Source organism: Sinocyclocheilus anshuiensis, unplaced genomic scaffold, assembly GCF_001515605.1.
Source record: "Sinocyclocheilus anshuiensis isolate Anshui unplaced genomic scaffold, SAMN03320099.WGS_v1.1 scaffold126, whole genome shotgun sequence".
Taxonomy (NCBI): Eukaryota; Metazoa; Chordata; class Actinopteri; order Cypriniformes; family Cyprinidae; genus Sinocyclocheilus; species Sinocyclocheilus anshuiensis.
The window spans coordinates 755,011-776,007 of NW_015546026.1; the positions used below are offsets into that span (position 1 = coordinate 755,011).

The 20,997-nt window shown below is 35.8% G+C and overlaps 2 protein-coding genes across 8 annotated transcripts in view; one reads left to right on the plus strand and one right to left on the minus strand.

The window, feature by feature from the left end:
- The window catches only part of ank2b (ankyrin 2b, neuronal), a 128,961-nt gene extending 124,851 nt beyond the window's left edge, over positions 1-4,110 (plus strand). For both annotated transcript variants that reach the window (XM_016499760.1, XM_016499761.1), the window contains 3 exons: positions 1,613-1,801; positions 2,016-2,107; positions 2,926-4,110. In XM_016499760.1, the coding sequence (XP_016355246.1) occupies positions 1,613-1,801; positions 2,016-2,107; positions 2,926-3,148 (504 nt within the window). In that variant the 3' untranslated portion in view covers positions 3,149-4,110. The remainder of the gene's footprint in view (positions 1-1,612; positions 1,802-2,015; positions 2,108-2,925) is intronic.
- Positions 4,111-4,130: 20 nt separating this feature from the next.
- LOC107698678 (calcium/calmodulin-dependent protein kinase type II delta 1 chain-like) overlaps positions 4,131-20,997 on the minus strand; it is a 68,947-nt gene continuing 52,080 nt past the window's right edge. For 5 of the 6 annotated variants that reach the window (XR_001635372.1, XR_001635371.1, XR_001635370.1 and 2 more), the window contains 5 exons: positions 11,246-11,321; positions 11,036-11,130; positions 9,912-10,140; positions 6,737-7,457; positions 4,131-4,145 (listed from right to left, as the gene is read on the minus strand). Coding sequence is in view for 1 of the 6 variants with exons in the window: in XM_016499762.1 (XP_016355248.1) it covers positions 7,451-7,457; positions 9,912-10,140; positions 11,036-11,130; positions 11,246-11,321 (407 nt within the window). In the remaining 5 variants the exon portion in view is untranslated. Of the gene's footprint in view, positions 4,146-6,169; positions 7,458-9,911; positions 10,141-11,035; positions 11,131-11,245; positions 11,322-20,997 lie in introns of those variants that run through there. The other variant, XM_016499762.1, reaches the window with a different exon arrangement.

Below are 20,997 nucleotides of genomic sequence, written 5' to 3' on the forward strand. Positions count from 1 at the left end.
CCCCCCACCACCACCAATATTTATACCATGGTTAATGGAAACCTAGAATCAGGCTATTAATTAATTATTTGAATCGCGCCTTCAGCGCTTTTATAATCACTAACTTTAACTTACAACGGAGCAGTTCTCAGCACAATATGACTGAAGCGAGGATCACTGGGGCGCTCGAGAATTGTGATGAGATTTGCGCGAGCCATTCCTATCGCGAAGCTGATGGTCAAATATGTGATCTATTTGGATTATTTAGAGAACCAGCCACTTTAAAATGCTATGGAGAAAGTTGAACAGTATCTAAAACAGACTGATGAAAAGATGAGAAAACATTCTTGAACCAGCACTAACGTATATTAAAATCTCATGACCACCTTTACTAGAATGTATCACATTTTATTGTAGGCTTATTTATTGTGTACAATTTAGTCTAACTTGTTGTAGAATTTATATTAGATAATATGTTAAGGGAATAGATATTTCCCTATAGATTTATATTACAACTGTGGCATGTTGTAGCTATTTGTTCTAAATGTGCAGGCGGTTGTTCCATCATAACAAATGCCATATTGATTAATTTAAAAAAAAGGTAATTATTGGCATGGTAATGATTAATAGGCTAGTCTTATTATAACAAATGCTACAGTTAAGATCTATGGTACATGGCCTTCAGATATTCTAAAAGATGTCAGATTAAATCATTAAGAGCCTGATCAACTGTTAAGGAGTAAGAAATAATATCAATATGAGAAAATGTTAAGTTAGATTGACTTCCCATGGCATGTTGAATTAGAACATTCTGTCAAACTATAGCCTATAAGTGCCTAAATAATCAAAAATACATTATATATATATATATATATATATATATGTGTGTGTGTGTGTGTGTGTGTGTGTGTGTGTAAACAAGTAATTAATAACTATGATGTTACTTTATTGCAGTTATGTTATCAACCAACTTTGTATAGATGATAGCACAAAAGACCATTTCACAAAAATAAATAGGCCTAAATAAGCAAACAAACAAATAAATAAACCTTATGAGTGAGCATGACCTGGGACTCTACTAAAACAGTTCACACTTCAACCCCCAATTTAAAGCAATTTAAATTTCTGTACGAACAATTTAACTACAAACTTGCCAGCAATTTGAGTGAGTAAGGAATGTGTGCTCAACATGTGTGTCTCTGTGTTGCAGCAACTATACAGATTTGAATATTGAATTCATATTCCATATTGTATTAAGTCAATGCATTTACATTATAGACCTTCTTAAAGGGATAGTCCACATAAAAATTTAAATTGTCAGCATTTACTCACCCTCATGTCATTCCAAACCTGTATGACTTTCTGTATTTCTGTGGAACACAAAAAAATATATTTTGAAGAGTGTTGATCACTAAACGGTTTTAGTTCTTATTCACTTTCATTGTATGTACAAAAATGCAATGGAAGTCAATGTGAACTAAAACAGTTTGGTTATCAAAATTCTTTAATTTGTGTTCAGCAGAAGAAAGAAAACCCTGGTTAAAAACTGCTAATTCATTACCACGCATATAGTATAGGCCTCCTCTGTCAAAGTAATGCTAATCATTTAGCATCTCTTGTCTATGCATTTCAGGTAACGTTCTCTGAACCTTTATCTTACATTGGGGCGACATCTTCTGAGTTCGAGGAAGAGCCTGTCCAAGGTCGGAAGGTCAGCAAAGTCATCAAAACTATGGTAGTGCAAGGTGAACGAATGGAAAAACTAATTGGAGACCCTTCACTCTCATCGGATCTCCCATCAGCCAAAGACGACTTTGAAAAGGTCTAGATATTTGCTTCTTGTCTAATGCAGTGACATTTAAACATTTTATGGATGCTATCCAAATACTTTATTGGTCATAGTAAATACTATAGTAAATATTATGTATGCCATATAGCTTTATTTTCAACACTAGCTCACTGTTCAAGAGGTACTAAATGTTTTGTTTGCATTATCTTCTCGTCTCAGTAATTTCTTTCTCATACTGTATGTCTAGGCTTTGAGCTATGTAGGAAGCTTTGGAAAAGTGCACCTGCCTTATTTAGTTGAGAAAGAGATGGTCAAAGAGGATGGATCAGTGGTCAGAAGGTCTGGACATTGGCACGTCCGTTTAACATGTAGCTGTTTAGGAGAATGGTGTGATAATAAAAGAGCAGTTACTAATACCTAATCCACCAAGTGTTACAACAAAATGCATTTTTTAAAGATGTCCAATTATGCCCCTTTTTACAAGAATGATGTCCCCAGATTCAGAGTGTCTCTGAAGTTTCAGCTCAAAATGTCCCACAGATCATTTATTATACCATACTATAAACGTCTATAAAAGTTTGGTGTTTGAAATATGAGAGGTTATGCAGATAAAAATGTCACTGCAGAGGCATGTTTGTGATAAAAACCAACCTGCTTTGTACCCTGCTAAGCCACAGTGTGTTATTTTACTGACATATTCTCATACTCACTTGAGCCATTACTTTTTGCATGCTGATAAGTTTTCTAGAACATCAGATTTGGAAACAGTTTTAATGTTTTTTCTTTTTTTACTGCACCAGCTTACACCAGCACATATTTGTTGGTTAGTTCAGGCTGGTAGACCAGTATTACATTGCTATTCAGCAGCAGGTTTTTGTTTTTTTTGCAAAAAAATGCAGTCTATAGCCTCTATTTTGACCTGAATTCATGTATAAATTAATTAAAGATAAATTAAAGGCAAACAGCCGCTAAAGTAAAACTGGTCAATAAGGCTAAGTGATGTGTCATTATATATTTTTAATGTCTGGAGAGTGTAACTAAACTGTTATTCAAAGTAATGGCTAACAAGGTTATCATATAATGAACTAATAATTCAATTTCAAAGATGTTCACATCTCTTCACACCAGTTGTGACTCTGCCATGTTGATTTTTTTAGGACCCGGATGCATAAGTCGCGCACTCATAAAAGCACAGTAGTGAAGGATGGCCAAGCCAAACAAACCCACCTGGAACGACTGGAGGACACCCCGGATTCCCTGCGACCCGATGACCTACAGCAACATCTGCATCAGCTGCTTCAACGCTACTGTACCCCAGAGGTGACCGAAGAGCCTGATGTAGGACAAGATTCAGATGCAGGAGAGCAGGACAAACAATAAGGCATCACCTCCTGCTGTATGTGTGTTTGGTTGTGGCAGGCATTTAATACAAATTTCTGCATATTTATGTCTGTAGCCCTTTGTAATAGCACAAAATAATTATTCACTTGCTTACCAGATCCCCTTATATTATTTATTGCTTGATCTTTTCATTCATGGCAAATAATGGAAACATTTTAACTGCATTATGGCTGAATGTCTTTTTTGTTTTGTTCCTGACTCCTGATTTTTTTTTTTTGTGACCAAAGATAGTGTTACCTGAATTGCTGAGTGATTTGTATGAAACATAGATGTTTTGTATGTGTGTGCGTGTCATTTTGGTTGCTGTGGTACTGTAGAAGCAGAACTAAACATAATAATAAAAAAATGAATATGGGTCAGTTTGGATGCTGAGCTCATTGTCTGGCCACTAAAGGTGTGAAGACATTTGTAAATAATGGCCTTTGATTGAAAATGTTTAAAAACACTGTCATATACTCCTTTGTCTCCTGTAACTGCTGTACAACTGCATCAATGGACTGCTGTAATTAAAAACATGTCAGATTACTTGCTCAAAATCTCACAACAGAATATCATCAAAATATCTTTGGGGCATGTGAGTTTGTAACCACAGTTAATCAAGTGCAAGCAATCAGCTATCTGATATAACTGGCTATGTATTTATACTGGCTATGACTGAGATTTAAAAGCAACAAATAAATACCATGCAGTAGTCTTTCTTAATCCCAGAATGCTTCTGAATGGTTTTTACACAGATTACGTGAGAATTTATCAGTTTTAAGAGAAAGAATGCTGTCATTATCTACACATCCAGTTATTTTGTGTCATTGACCTATTTGTTTTCATTATTTAACCTATGTGTGTGTTCTCAGATCTCCTCTGTGACAATGCAATTATGTTTGTTTATTGAAAACATTTCCTTTTTCTTTTTGAATGAGTTAAATTAATCCAATTTTCTGTTTTGTGCAGTCCCATTTTTTTTTTTTTTAAAGTATGACTGAATTCAATGATAATTTGAGTCCCCCTCCAAAACTGTGCTTGTGGGCTTGACTTGTATCTTCCCTATTTGTGATGCTCCTGGCGCTTACAGTAGAACTCAGAACAGGGAGGGAAAGTGATTAAAATTTTGCCTGTTTTGTTTATTTTTTTCCCTCTGCTGTTGCAATGATGTAAAATAATAATAATAATAAAAAATGAAACAAATCTCACTGTTACCTTATCTTCTATTAGGAAAAAATGCTGAATTTAAGAAATTTAAGAATTTTGTGTTTAAGTGATTAAAGACATTTCATAGGAGACAGGCAAATATTGCCTTAATTGAGCTTCGATTCAATTTCTTTTAACAATTTAACTTCCATTTTGTAATGTTTTGCGAACATACACTACTATTTAAAAGTTTGGTTATACTGTACTTTACTGAATTTATGTTTCTCATAAGTTTGAATCAAAGACATGCTAAAATGAATTAAAGCCTGCATTTTGTAGACATAATTGTCTTTACTGCCAAACATGAAAATAATGTGCTTTTGTATATATGAATTGGAGCAAATCCAAAAGGAAAAGCAGCCAAGTGTCCTCCTTCAATACTGTTGAAAAGCATCAGGTTTGTTTAGATAATGTCATGACCAAGAATGTCCATATTCATAAGGTACGTACAATTAGTTTACTTTGTAATGAACAATAGCATGCACACTTTCAAGAGTTTAATTGAGGATTCAGAAATGGTTTGGATTATTTAATCCCATCCAGGCTATGGTTCTTCACTTTGTACTGCAAAGTGAGATTGAAGTAAAACAAACAAAAAAAAGAAAAGGAGATTTAGTTAAGCTTATTTTTCCATGACAATGACAGCTTATGCAGCATGCATTAATGCATTAAAAAAACAGACATTAAAAAATGAAACCCAAAAATGAAAATTTGATGTTTATCTGCTTACCCCCAGGGCATCCAAGATGTAGGTGACTTTGTTTCTTCAGTAGAACACATATGATGATGTTTAACTTTATCCGTTGCAGTCTATCAGTCGTATAATGCATGGCAATGGTAACAAAATCTATGAGAGTAAAAAAAACATGCACAGACAAATCCAAATTAAACCCTGCGGCTCGTGACGACACATTGATGTCCTAAGACACGAAACGATCGGTTTGTGCCAGAAACCGAACAGTATTTATATCATTTTTTACCTCTAATACACAACTATGTACAATTGTCTTTGGGCGCGCGCACGGCATCCGGTGCGTGAGGTGTGTACGCGCTCTGGAGTAGTTTACGTTAATGGGTGTGTTGATATCCAGCCGAAGAGCACGTAAACTACGCCAGAGTGCGTACACACCTCACGCACCGTATGCCGTTTCAAGTTCAAAGACAGTTGGACATAGTGGTGTATTAGAGGTAAAAAATTATATAAATACTGTTCGGTTTCTCACACAAACCGATCGTTTCGTGTCTTAGGACATCAATGTGTCGTCACGAGCCGCAGGGTTTAATTTGGATTTGTCTGTGCATGTTTTTTTTTACTCTCATAGATTTTGTTACCATTGCCATGCATTATACGACTGATAGACTGCAATGGTTAAAGTCAAAAATCATCATATGTGTTCTACTGAAGAAACAAAGTCACCTACATCTTGGATGCCCTGGGGGTAAGCAGATAAACATCAAATTTTCATTTTTGGGTTAACTATCCCTTTAAGCAGCTTGTGTCAATTACTAATTGTACAGTACAATAATGAATCTCTACACAATTAGATCTGCAAATTTGCCTAAATCATCATTCGAGGCACATGAAGTTCTGGTTATGTATCTCTGGTAATCAACTGTATACCACAGATGTTTGTGGAATCATAAAGGCTTTAGTTGTACCCGATTTTAATGAAATATTACTTTAATAATAAAGCCTACTATATACCTATGGCAAATTCTTCCACAAAGCTCAATTTGTTGTTTGATAGTTTAGATGGAATTAATTGTTGAAAAGCATAAAATCAAAAGGATGTCAACACAAGAATTTTGCAGAAATCACACATTTTATTAGATGTTTCACATATTTAGAAATCTATTAAATAAATTCCACTGGTAATATCCTTATTCTATAATGTTGTACTGTAACTTAATATATTACCATAATGAACTGGACTTAGAAGAATCAAAATTGTATTCTGACAAACAATCTGCCTGTTTTAATAGTACACTGTGGCATCACCATGGTTACATTCTTCGTATTGTGTAAGTAATAGTGTGTAGTGGATTATGTGTACAGAACATTGACTTTGATTCATTTATTCTGCATATCTTCAGTCAAGGTTTGTCTGTCAAGACAGAGACTCACATACGAAATGGGGAGAAAGCTTTTGGATCTATATGAGAGATGAGTACGAGTGAAATGTCATGCATTATTGATAAAAGGTAAAAATGAGAAACCAACCTGTTAGATTTTCCTCAAAGAGTACCACAAATTACAGTGAGAAGCAGACACTTTTGAAAATGCACACTATTAAGTTACCACAACAAAACTAAATTACACACAAATTATTGAAAAGAAAGGAAAAACTGGCTTTGCAAGCCATTTGCGTTTTTTTTTTTAACGCATCTGAGCCTATCTGGTGTAGTGAAGTTCGAGTTATTACGTTCTTTTTTCCTATATTCAGATGCACGATAACTGTATGACAATTCACAAGCAAAAAAATAAAATAAAACTCTAAACCTTTTCCCTTCTCAGAATTTTGAGTTATCCAAGAAAATAGCACAATGCTTCCTACAGTATGTGTACTAAAAATAAACTGGTAATACTCCAAAGTGTAAAGCTAAAATAGCACTTCACATAACTTCACAAAACGTACATCACTGAAAACCATAAGCAAGCTCATATTTGTCATTTTAAGAAATAAGTACATTTTGGATCTTGACAAATTCAATAAAAAAAAAAAACCTTGATTAATTATTTTCTGATATACAGTACCTCGTACCCAAACACCACAGATTACTAACAAATGGCTCCATATATTTTGTTATACAAAAATGTAACCCTTCAAAAAAAGATTAAAGTATTAAGTAAGAACATGCTTTTCACATGAATGAGTTTAGTGTGTAAACAGCATACTCAATACATGCAAATGTACTCACATAAAAACACACCACATCCTGATCTGAAATGATTCTCCAACCTTCTATATTCTATTAGTCCAACAGTAAATGTAAACAAGACTCTGGTACAGTAGAGTAAACTATGAAGATCATGATTGAGTTGGGCCAGACAGTTGTTGAAGCTCAGTTGACAGGAAAGGCTGTGCTCTGGAGACCTTATAAACTGAAAAAGAAGAAGAAATCACACATTACCTCATCACAAATATCATTATTATTATTTTTTGTTATACACTGACAAAGTTCTACAGTGTGACTTTTTAAGGGATAGATCTGCATCAAAACAAAAACATCCACTAATTGTCACTTTAAGTCTTAAAAATAAAGTTTTTTTATCAATTACGCAAAAGTATTGGAAAAAAGGTTATTTAGTTTATTACAGGGTTAGTTCACATAAAAATTTAAATTAACTCGTCATTTACTCGCCCTGTTGTTGTTTTTTTAAAGGGGTCATGAACTGCGAAATCAAAATTGCCTATTGACATATAAGAGGTCATTGTACTATAAAAACATCCTTTAAGTTTCAGAACTCAAAACTTTCTCATTAATCTAAAAACAGCTTATATTTGAAGCCAAATACGACCAGTTGTGGAATGTGGCAGTTTATGATGGAATAGTGTGGCTAAACACCACCTCCGCAGAAGAAGATCAACGTCTGCTTCTACATCACTGCCAGTTTAGCCCCGCCCACCGATTCATTCATGTAGTATAAATAATGAGAGGCAAACGCAGGTCTCTAAAGATGACTCTGAAGACAACAAGACTCTGTGCAGTGCTAAGTTGTGGGGGAAAAGGTCTTTGCAACGCCTTCCTTCTGATCCCAACATGAACTCTGATCCCGAATGAACTTTATTTTTAATGAAGTTTCAGACCGTGTCAGTAAGAACTTGGTCCTTTGTTCACTTCACTTTACTACAGATTCGTTTACAAACAAGGCACAATTCAAAACAGGATTTTCAGAAAGATTGAAACTAAAAATGCTGTGGTGACTATATTGGATCCGACAGAAATGTTGCAACACACAAGTGTGAGTAACTGTTTTTATTACATGGTCACCATTGCTTTGTCTGTTATTACAGATCGTTTAATATATTTACTGAGTATTTATGTTTTTTTAACCTAAATCTCTGCAGCGTCTATCTATGAAGGATGTAGGCTGTCAAACATGCACAAGCACAACTGTTAACCAATCATACCAGTGGCCGTTTACTTTTTTACTTTTACTTTTTTGTCCAGACCACTTTTTTTTTCTCAGGCCCCATACAATACAATAGGGTTTGGTGAAAAACAAACCTTACAGTTTTTGCCAACTGCTTACACAAGCTCTTTACTTGTCACACAATTTCTGAAACCTGACACTCAAACACCACAACCACACACCAATTCTGCAAAACCATACACTAATTCTTGGCCGTTTTTCAATTTCATAAAACACTTTTTGCAAAACACAACACACAATTCTCTATGTAACACAGGAATTAATATTATGGAAAAGGTGTTTGCAAATGTTTGCTTTTGAGATGTGTTTGTGATATTTTGAATGCAGTGCTTCATTTTGCAAGAGATGTGAGGAATTTTACATTTTGTGTGTGCAATTCTTGGATTTGTGTTTAAAGTTTTGAAAAAAAGAGGCAAAGTTTTGAAAATGTGTGTAAGCAGTTGAAAAAAAAAAATCTGTAATTTACTTTAACGAAAATTTACTCCAACTCACTCAGAAAAGCACATTAAAGGGGTCATATGATGCGATTTCAATTTTTCCTTTCTCGTTGGAGTCTTACAAGCTCTTGGTGCATAAAGAAGATCTGTAAAGTTGCAAAGACTAAAGTCTCAAATCCAAAGAGATATTCTTTATAAAAGTTAAGAGTCAGCCACACCTACCTAAAACAGCTCGTTCTAACACGCCCCCACATGTCTACATCACTATGTGGAAAGATTTGCATAACGCTGTTCTTTTTAGCAGCATCATATGACCCCTTTAAGAATATAATAAATGTACTTTCTTCTCCGAGGTGATATCTGCTGTGTTTGCCGAAAGTTTGCAGCAAGTCAACTGTCATCGGTCATTCTGACCTATCTGACAACCGGAGTTCCAGTCCAGAGATATTCAACTCAGTAGAGACAACACAGCACATAATACTTTTTGTGTGGTTTTATTCGTCTTGATGTACAGTCAATTACAGAAGACTGATACTTGTGATACTTTTGAGACATTTTTATAAAACTCGATGCTGGTCACTATCCACTGCCTTTATATGGACGAGCACGAGCAGATTCTCCTTTTGTGGTCCGAAAAATAAAGAAGGACACTAGAACAACACCAAGTTGAGTAAATAATGACAGAATTTTCATTTTTGGATGAACAATCCCTTTAAAATCTTCTTCACACTAAGAAAAAAAAAACACAAAAAAAACAGAGAACTATTGCAAGATGGTTTGCAATAGCATCACTGTGAAATCCTCCTTTTGGAATCATTATTTTTACAGTGTAGCACCCTTCTGCTGTAACACAGAAGCTAGTCCAGAACCAGACCAACATTCATCAGCATTAACTAGCCTGGACAAACAGGTCTCTCTAACAGAGATGTTTGGGACCATGCACGCACACAAACACAGACCTCACTTGGTGGGCACAGTTGGTGAGCCAGACCGGTGGAAGTGGATGTTCTGCCATTTGCCATCACGACGGTGCCAGACACGCGTTTCTTCAGACTGCATGGTGCGAGGCATATTGTTGACATCCATGTATTGGGTGAGCCTTATATAAGCGATGCATGCAGCATCCTCACCGATCAGGTGTACATGAGGGTTCAGCAAGATGGTGTGGATGGGTTTGTGGCCTTTGGAGAGAGCTAGAGCAGAGGACAATAATACTTATGCTTGTGTCATTCAAGGCACTTTCACCCGTATTAAAACGATATGGATACATTTAATTAAACTAAAGGACATATCCACTTTAGTCACAACACTTGTAAAATGCAGTAGATTTTATAAACTCATCTTCATATCACTCCAAACACATTTCACTATTTTCTTCTGTGGAACACAAAACTAGATTATTTTTTGTTTTGAATATGAATATTTTTGAATACGCTTATCATTAATTTCTTTATAACAAAAGTGAGGACAGCCAAGCACCAAAATGGCACACACAAAAATTATAAACATATTAGTATATGATAGCTATTTTTGGACTGTTTCTCATAAAAAGCTATTCACTGTTAACCTTCTCCAGTGTAGCTCTCACATCAAACTTGTCATATGAAGATACAATGTGCGAGGTCTGACATTAATAAAACCAACACTGTTTGTTCTCACATGTTGTGGCTGATGTTGTAGCTGATGTACAATCTGAACATTGCATTTTCACTCAAAAATAAATAAATTACATAATAAATTATGAAGTTGTAAATCAAACAGATATTATTACAGTATGTTTTACAAAAAGTCTTTCTATTTCAAAATTTCACATTTACTATAATTCAAACACTATAATACTGTGATTACTGTAATTCACTTTCTTTTTATTTACTAGCAAAAATTGTTTCAAAGTAAATCCTACAACAATATTTTTCACTGTTCTTGTGAACTTCAATTTGCACGAATCCTAGCATTAAGCTATAGCATGGCTTCAGAAGACTTGGAATATATGCCTTTTTTCATTGTTGGAGCTCAACAGCTCACTCACTTTCTTAGTATGAAAACATCAATTATTCCTTTAACATGTAACATCATGTCATGTCTTACAGTTTTCAAAGTAGAACCTGTGGAAATCTGTCCCCTCCACTAGGTTTCCCAAAGCTTCAGGTTCAAAAGATGTCAGTCCAGGGTCACAAATCTTCCTGTGGAATACAACATAATATAAAAACTAAAAGACATAATAAGGCATTCTTTAACAGAGTGAAGGCAAAATAATAATAAAAAAATACTGCATGAAATAATGAAATAAACACTCACGTGTATGCTTCAAAATCTCCATTATTAATGGCTTCGATCAGCAGCTCTGTGACTTTAATTATCTCCTGTTTCCGTGCTGAACCACATAAAGAAAAGAAAAAAACTGTGAAGAACTGCGCAAAAGACTGTAATCATTTAGCTGATGAACAGACCAGAATGAAATACATTCATTTTAAACCATAAAAGAAAGTGATGTTTGATTCTCCAGTGAATGGCTCTTATGAGTCTTTTCTTTAAAATGAATCAAACAGATTCACAAATATGTCTGAAAGGGACTGGCCAGCTACCAATGTAAATGAAATGTTCAATGTATGTTCAACTGTATCAATGTAAATCAAATGTTAACCCCTTAAACACTAAAGTTTAATTATGTGGAGAACTGTACTGTTTTATGTATACCTTTAGAAAGCAGTTTATTGATTCAACCATTTTCCAAGCCAAGGATATCTTGATGAACAGAAAAATGGACCCCAGGGACCTCATATTGTATACAACTGGGTGTTGCATTTTTAGCTTAGCCAGTAAGAATGTGTATAGTACCATGTTAATTTATTAGCTTTTTATTGAATCTTGTATTGTAAAGCCAATAAAATAATCATTGTTAATAATTACAATTTACAACACAACACATCTGCTTGTTTAAGTCAAGTCACCATTATTTATAAAACGCTTTTTACAATGCCGATTGTGTCAAAGCAGCTTTACAATATTAAACAAGGAAATAGTGTGTCAAAACAGTGTGCCGTTCTCCTCTGGCCAGACAAACCCAGCAGTTTAATTCTAGGCTGCAACTACAGCCTAACTAACATAGAATATGAACTAGCAATGCCTGAAGTTACTAGCAATGCCTTCATTCTTTTGAGCCAGTTCTTCTCAGTAAATGCATCATACAGTAAGCAAAAATATCCAAATTGGTCTGAATCACTTTACTCAGTAATAAATAATTTGCGGTAAAATAATACCACAATATATTATAAGGGAGAGAATATAAAGCACACATGGATAAAGTGGAGTATTTACTTAAAATCCACTGATAACAACATGCTGAAATTTATGCTATCATTTACAGTTACACAAAAGCACTTACCATTAAAATCATTGGGCATTACCAAGTTTTTGGACATGTACCTATGGCAGCATGTTTTGTTCATGTACCATATAGTATTTAAGCACCTTATATAATATGAGCACAACATATTATATAATATGACAAATATGATAGTATACGACAAATATTTATCACATGAACATGGTTATCAAAGTTAATGGTGCAATATGTTTTTGAAAATAAAACATTTGGTATGCTTTTTTGAAAGACACATGGTTTTCTAGAAAAATCCCCCAACACCTGTCAGACCAGAGTTTAATACATCACTAGATAACATCACTGTCACCCTTTTTTCTTATTACAAAAAAAGGGGGGTGTGAATGCAGAGACTTTTGTTATTTTTTGTTGGCAAAAACAAAACAGCATATTTGAATGTAGTTTAAATGTATTTAATACTATTAAAGAAGTGCCTATGGAGGGATCTGAAAGAAATATCCTGGACAGTGCACAATAATTTGTTAAAAATGCACTTGTAATGTTTTTTTTTTTTTCTTTTTTTTTTTTCTGGCTAATTTCTTAAAGTAATAAGTTATTTATAATCTGAAAGTCTCATAGTATAAATATAGCCCCTTAAAGTAGCTTAAAGGTAGTACTGCTTTAACTTTTAATGTAGGCAAATAAAAAGTATGTTCTGATGGTACTGCATATATTGCTTCTTGAGACAATTTACATAGTGTCAGAAGTGGTTAAATAAGGCAAAAGATCTCCGCCACATTAATCCTCTAATTTCTGATTAAATATCTTACAACCGGAGAAAATTTGAAAAAGAATGGCACATATGTTGCAATTACAGTCTATCAGACAAATGGAAAATGGTGCTCCATCCCACAAACCAGCAACTTAAGCTCAAAGTTATGATTACCCACCCAAGTGAGCTGCAGAAGTGCAGTGCAATTCAAAAACTCCAGATTCAACTGGGTGAATGAACTGGACACATCTCTAGTTGCACCTGATGAAAATCAAGCGTAGCATTAGTTCTGGCAGGTCACGTTAGTCAAGCTCGCATCAGCCGACTCTCAGCTGATCCCCATCTACCTATGGGAATACGACACCTATCTAAGCATTCATATATAAGGTCCCTCAGTATTATCAGCAGTTTTCGCATTGCTCAATAGCTAATTACCCTTCTCCATCCCCAACTCCTCCTCTGTCAGTCGGGATTCAGCCTTCTGATTCTCCTTTGAATCAGACTAATTCTAAAATGTGTACATAAAATTAATGAACTTTAACAATATCTGCAATACATTTATGTTGGTTCTATTCTGTTTACCCTGGGGGGGTTATCACTGCTCTCCCTGCTCTCATCCATGCTAGGCTGCACGGATGCGCAGGGAGTTCTTGCCCAGAACAGAACCATACCGCCAATCCAAACTGTATGCTAATTGTCAATCATATTTGACGATAGTGGTCCTGACAGAACCTACTATTGTGAAAGTGGATGATGTCACTCAGAAAAGTGAAATATTAACAGCACTGCGACTAAAACATGGGTCTGGCAACTTAAAAAAAAAAGAAGGTTGACACAGGAGCTAAATGCAACATTACTGTATATCTGATCAACAAGTAAACCTCATTCTGTGATGAAAAAGTAAACCGGGGTACAGGAATTCAGTGACCTGTGTGACCACAATGCTTGGCAAACAGCCTGTTGTCTATCACGAGATCAGTGGCGCCCCCTGAATGTGTGCCCTAGAAGTTACTCATTGCAATGAGAGAATAAATTATAGCTGAGCTTGAGAGAATGACTGTGGCTCTGTAAGGATATGTATAGACTCAAAAAGAAAGTTCTCGGGCAACATCATCCCCTGAAAACTGGTCAATGTTGACATGCAGGGTACCAAGGTCTTCAGTATCCTTGACACAAAATGCAGATTTTGGCAAATCCCTTTAGATGATGCATTATTTAAAGGTGCACTAAGCAATGTTTGAAAATGCTTTTGACGACAGTATCGGACCGAGTCCCAAAACACACTTGCAGCCAATCAGCAGTAAGGGGCATGTCTAGTAATGATAGAGAGAAGAGAGAGCTCAGTGAGTGCACTGGATGGATGTTAGAAGATCTCCTATAGATAGAGAGAGCTGTGTTGCTTTTTATTCTGCAAGGCCGTTCCCTGAAAAAATAAAATAAAACAAAATAAAAATAAAAATCTGATCTATGATGTTATGAATAAAACCATTTTTTGATTACCCGAAATGTATTGGTGTTGTTCTCTTATTCGAATTATAAATTACATAACTAAACAAATTAATAATTAATTAGGTGAAGCTGTGCGCTTGAATTTGTCATTGCATCATGCAGTGTGGTGAATTATTTTTGCTCATCATTGTCTACAGGCTATTTTAGTAATTTAAATAACATGATTTATCTTTAATTATATTGATTAATGACATTGTATTGTAATATTACATCACCCAAATATGTATTTACTTCCTTCTGATTCTCGTTGTCAGTGCAGGCTTGTTTAGCTTACATTGACTGTTATGAAAAGCGACTAGTGTAGCCTGCATAAAAAAGCAATGAACATAAAACAACAGGACAAAAATATAGTTGATGACTAGACATAATCATTTTATGACTCTAGACACTTCTTTGTGAAGACAGTGGCATAATACAGTGAAATAATATGTTCTTTAGCCATATCAAAACAGTAGTCATGTGTGTAGGTAAAATTTACCCGCTGGCGGTATACAGCGACCCCTGGCGGTTCTAGTTTAGTTTAGTTTCTTATATAGCACATTTCTACTGCCTTCAAGCAGCCCAAAGTGCTGTACAATGCATTCAAGAAAACCAAACACATACAATAACAAATACAACATCTTAAAAAAAAGAAAACAAACATTACGTCTTTCCTAAATCAGATTCAAACGCCATAATATAAAAATGCTTCTTCAAAGCCGTTTTAAAAGCGAACACAGAGGTGGCAGTGCGAATGGCTAGAGGTAGATTATTCCATAGCTGAGGACCGGCAATCGAAAAGGCCCGATCACCTTTTCGCTTAAGTCGGGACCGCGGTACCTGGAGCAATCATTTGTCAGCAGATCTCAAGTTCTTAACAGTTTTATGTAAAGTAACAAGATTTGACAAATACAAAGGTGCGAGACCGTTTAAAATTGTGAAAATTATTACTAAGGCCTTAAAATCGATCCGATATCTAACAGGTAACCAATGCTAGGATGCTAAACTGAAACTGAATCACTGAATTCAATGATGAACTGCCTTTAACTGAAAAATGAGTGTTTACTATTGTCATTTTGCATTATTGACACACCATTTTCCAAATTAATGCTGTACAGTTGCTTTGACACAATCTGTATTGTTAAAAGCGCTATATAAATAAAGGTGACTTGACTAAAATCGGAGTTGGAGTCAATAGTCTGGCAGCAGCATTTTGAACAAGCTGTAATCGATTTACCAATGACTGAGAAATTCCTAAATACACAACATTACAATAATCCAATCTAGATGATATAAAAGCATGGATGATTGTCTCCAAATTTCTAGATGAGAGCATTGGTTTAATCTGAGATATTAACCTTAAGTAGTAGAAACTAGTTTTCACCACAGTATTAACTTGTTTTACAAAATTCAGCTCTGAATAAAAAAAAAATCACCCAGATTTTTTGCGTATGGATGAACATTTCTAGAAAGAGGCCCCAAATAACTAGAAATAAGGGGAGAAGAGCTAAGAGGACCAAAGACAACCACATCTGTTTTGCTCTCATTTAAATGGAGACAATTCTTAGCCATCCAGGATTTCACCTCGAGACATTTGACAATTGTAGCGCAGGACTTATCAACTGGGTGTAATGGGACATACAATTGAGTATCGTCAGCGTAACAGTGGTATGGAATCTCATGTTTCCTAAAAATACTCCCCAACGGTAATATATATAAAGAAAACAGAATTGGACCTAATATGGACCCTTGTGGGAGCCCACACGATAGAGGAACTGAAGGAGAAGAATGATTACCCGTTGTAACAGATACAGACCTATTAGACAGATAAGAAGAAAACCGTTGTAAAACAATACCACTAATCCCAACCTCCTGCTGTAAACGATCTAACAAAATTCTATGGTGGATTGTATCAAATGTGGCAGTTAATTCGAGCAGAATTAGAATAGCAGAGTTACCAGAATCCAAAGTGAGCAAGAGGTCATTTGACACTTTAAGAAAAGCGTTTCGGTGCTTTGACGAGCCCTAAATCCTGATTGAAAACGGTCATGAATATTATGGTCTAATCATTTCTTATCATTTCTCATCTAATCATCCTCCAGTTCTTAGACTTCACCATTGCTCTCTCAGCTGATGCATCCTAACATGGACCCACACATTACTGATAATGCACAGCAGTATGCAATAATTTTTTAGATTTTGTACATACAAGGGACTTCAAGCACATTTGGAGTAGCCCTCACTACTACTCTCTAATGGTCTTGCAGAGTGTGCAGGGCAATCTGCTAAACATCTGCTGGAGAAGTACTATAGGGAGTGAAGTGACAAAAGCTGCTTTACTTCATCTGCGTAATCTTCCCCGGGATGACCTGCCATCCCCTGCCTAACTCCTCTCTAGGCGCACGAGCTGAGCTGAGCTCAAGGCAGGCTGACACTTTTTATATGCCTCAACATCAAGGAAGTACTGGCCAGGAAGAGAAAGAAAAGCAAATAATATTATGACAGTAATGCCCACAGTCTTCTGCCTTTACAACTGGGTCAGACTGTAAGGATGCAGACAGGTGGTTGCACAGGGCACCACTCCTCAACCCAACGTCTAAGTGGTGTAACCTCTCAAGGCACACAGTACATATACAAAATTGACGTCTCATTCTCCATGTTCAAGTATTGCTCTTCATTTGCAGTGAGTGAAGTGACATGTGGCCAAGTATGGTTACCCATACTAGGAATTAGTGCTCTGCATTTAACCCATCCTAAGTGCACACACACAGCAGTGAACACACACACACCGTGAACACACACCCGGAGCAGTGGGCAGCCATTTATGCTGCGGCGCCCGGGGAGCAGTTGGGGGTTCGGTGCCTTGCTCAAGGGCACCTCAGTCGTGGTATTGAAGGTGGAAGAGAGCGCTGTACATTCACTCCCCCCACCTACAATCCCTGCCGGACCGGAGACTCAAACTCGCAACCTTTGGGTTACGAGTCCGACTCTCTAACCATTAGGCCACGACTTCCCTATGACTTCCCTATGACCCTATGACAGTATTACCATCCCAAATCCAAGTAGCTGCCACTGCTGCTGCAACTGCTCAGCCTAATGTCACTTGTTCAGGGAGAGTGTAACACAGCCAGTATAACACAAAGTTTTTTTCTTATTTTTTTCCTAGCAGACTCCCACCAGACTTTGGGCTGCTTTGTTGTTGTCTAACTCTTTGCATCTAAGGTTAAAATAAGCCTTCATAAACCAAACCAGGGTCTCAGTATGTACATTAAGGATTGCAATTCAACGTTCTTAACTACAATTTTTAGAAAACAAGACAAATTAATACAAACTTCAGATGTACAAGGAAACACAGATGCAACATTTAAGGACCAAATCAAAAATGCTCTTCATATTTATCAGAAAAATTTAAAATCCAGTTAGGCCATGCTGTCTGTCCAGGAGCACAAACAAAATCTTTCTCCAGAACCAGGAAAACTGTCAACAAAATCATCTTTTTCTGTCTAAAAACAGTTTGTTTAATATTAAAATAATAGATATCAAGCAGCTATGAAAATGTCTTTGCATTCAACAACAAAGTGCAAATAAAAAAAAAATCACAAATAAGACTGCCCTCAATATTTTTATCAGCATATGTAAGCCATTGAAGTACTTGCCATTTTGTTTTTAGTAAAGTACTTGTCACAATTCATGAACAATATGGATAATATCTGAACATGTGCACATGCATGAATGAACCCACACACAAGCAAACTCATTCACACACACCCCCACATCTCAAGATGTCCTAATCAGACACCGTGTTTTCAGCGACATTGTTCCTTCCTCACTAAAAGAAAAAAATGTTGAGTGAAGTGACAAAATCACAGCCATAACAGAACATATGCAGTGTTTATTACTGCCATGCGGAGTGCGATTTTGAACCAATGTGATTATATCGTAGACGGGAGTAGTTAGGGGGTGCATTGTGCTGCATTATTTGGCTGCAAAACATTATTTCTCCACTGACAATCTTTCAAAATAATCACAATTTCATTATATTATAGTATTTTTATAGGACTCTTAAAAGCAAAAATAATTACTATTTTGCCCTGTCTGTTTCAGTTCTTAGCTCAAGACAGGCGCTAGTGAATGGTTTGGGATTATGTGTTCTTGTGGAGTCATCAGCATTGACGTCATTTTCATGCAGCTCTAGAGTGATTAGTCAGAATTATTGACTTAAAAAACCTAGCAGCACAAAGAAGCACCCATGAGCAAAGATGGAAGTTTTCTGTGGGGTCTTGTGCCAGCCTAACAACTGCCATTGAATGGAAATGCTCAAGGATAGCTTCTCCAGTTATTATAGATCGTCTAAGGCGAACAGAACAAGCCTGTAAAATTCCAGTCAGACAGTGGAATTGTGCTTTCTGACATGAAGCATCTTCGAGATGACTTTTTTTTTTGACTGTGCATTTATTTTGATTGCCACTAGAGGGCACTAATGCATCACAACAGCCTTAAACGTCTTATTACACCAGCACCTCAAGGGACACTTTACAATCAAAATGAGGAACAACCCCAGATGTTTCAGTGATGCTTCAGTGCTTCAGTGACAGTGACAAAATAACAGCACCAAATTCACACTCACTGTGTCATCTTTTCGAACTCTAAATATGACAAGAAAGAAAATGAAATGTTATTAAGAGTGTGAAAAGCTTGTTTAAATACGTATATACTCACTGTGTCCAACCAGGTTAACAAATCATACAAATTTCTATCTTTCTCATGGTAAGGTTTGCTCAATGGTTTTCAGAGCCACTGAAAGTCATTTGATTTCAATGAGAGGTGGTGATTTGACTAATGCAAATGAGAAGAAAGAGCAACACAATGCTCAGAAAACCAATGACAGCGCAGACACATGATGTAATTGATTGTAAGCAAGATAGATAAGGTTATTGTAACTAATTGATTTTTGTTTAGTCACAATATGTTACATTATGTATTACTTTTTTTTTCTTTGAAAAACCTGATACATTGTCAAAATGAAATGGTCTTGTTTAGTGGTAATGCCTTTGTGGTCAGTGGTTTAATAGTCATGGTTTCTGCAGCCCACCAATAAAGAAATAAACCAAAAGAGCAGAATGCTTATTACTGACCAACGATACAGAATCTTGGTAAACTGTGTAGATCACTGTCAATGGCAGTTTGTAATCTGTAATCTTTAATGTTAAAATGATAGTCTATTAAAAAATGTAAATACTGACATAATTTACTCAACCTCATGTCATTCTAAACATATGCATTTCTTTATTATGTGGAATGTTAATAAAAGATATATTCAACAAAATAGCATTTATACATTTTTGGAACAACCTTAGTTGAGTAAATGATACAATTTTCATTTTTGGGTGGACTACCCCTTTAAGTTTTTGTCCTAACCAGAAACCACCACAACAGGTGATGGCGAGTCATTTTATTGTTTGCTTGGTTTTCCCCGAACATTCAATGACGTCACTAAACGGTAATGCCACAACTATAAGAGCATCGATCACACGTTTCTGCATGGACCTAACTAGCCTAGGGCACAGGTTTTCAAACCCTGGGTCAAAAATGTGTCACAGGATGATTTAAGGAAAATGTATATATGTAAGTTACATAAAAATAAATAAATAAATTAAAAAAAAAAAAATTTGTTTTCATAAAAATAAAATAAAATCATAGTCTATGCATAAAAGGTATAAATATGATAAAAAATATCTGACTTAAATAATTAACAGATTTAAAACAGATGTGAGGCGCAGCGCTCCACAAACAAGTTCACGGAAAGGAAACCAAGAACTGAGATCACAACGCGCATCCTGTTTGTTTGCTTTATTTTACAAAAGCACAAATGTTCTGTTTTTATTGTGAGTGTGCAAAAATAAAAGTATGCACATTTAGCGCTTTCGAATTATGTCTTACTCTTATCTGTATGACCAAAAATGTTTTATGTTTCAGCTGTTCGATTGCGCCGGTGCCTCGCGCACACACACCACATATTTTAGCAATTCAAATTTTACAACGCAGTCTGTTCATTATCAAAATAAAATACAGTCAACCAAATAAATAAAAGGTTACACTGGTCAATTTAAGTAGTCCGTATATATAATCCATGCCGTTCAGCGTGAACACCGGTCCACTCTGCTGTTATGTATATTATCATGTACATACATACACTCTCTCCAAACGTTCCGCTGCTCACAAAATAAGCAGTAAGCATCAATCAATGAGAGCGATTTTGAACTTAAGAAATCTGATTGGTCAAAAATATGTTGAGGACCAATACATAACCTCCAAATACATCTACATAATAAACCCGCGCTCGCTCTGTCTCGTATGCATGCACTGTCACGATCTAATGCACTTGCTAATGCCGGATCTTTAAAAACAAATACCGAACACAAAAATCCAAAATCGGACATTTTCCGGAACAGGATATGGTAGGATCCG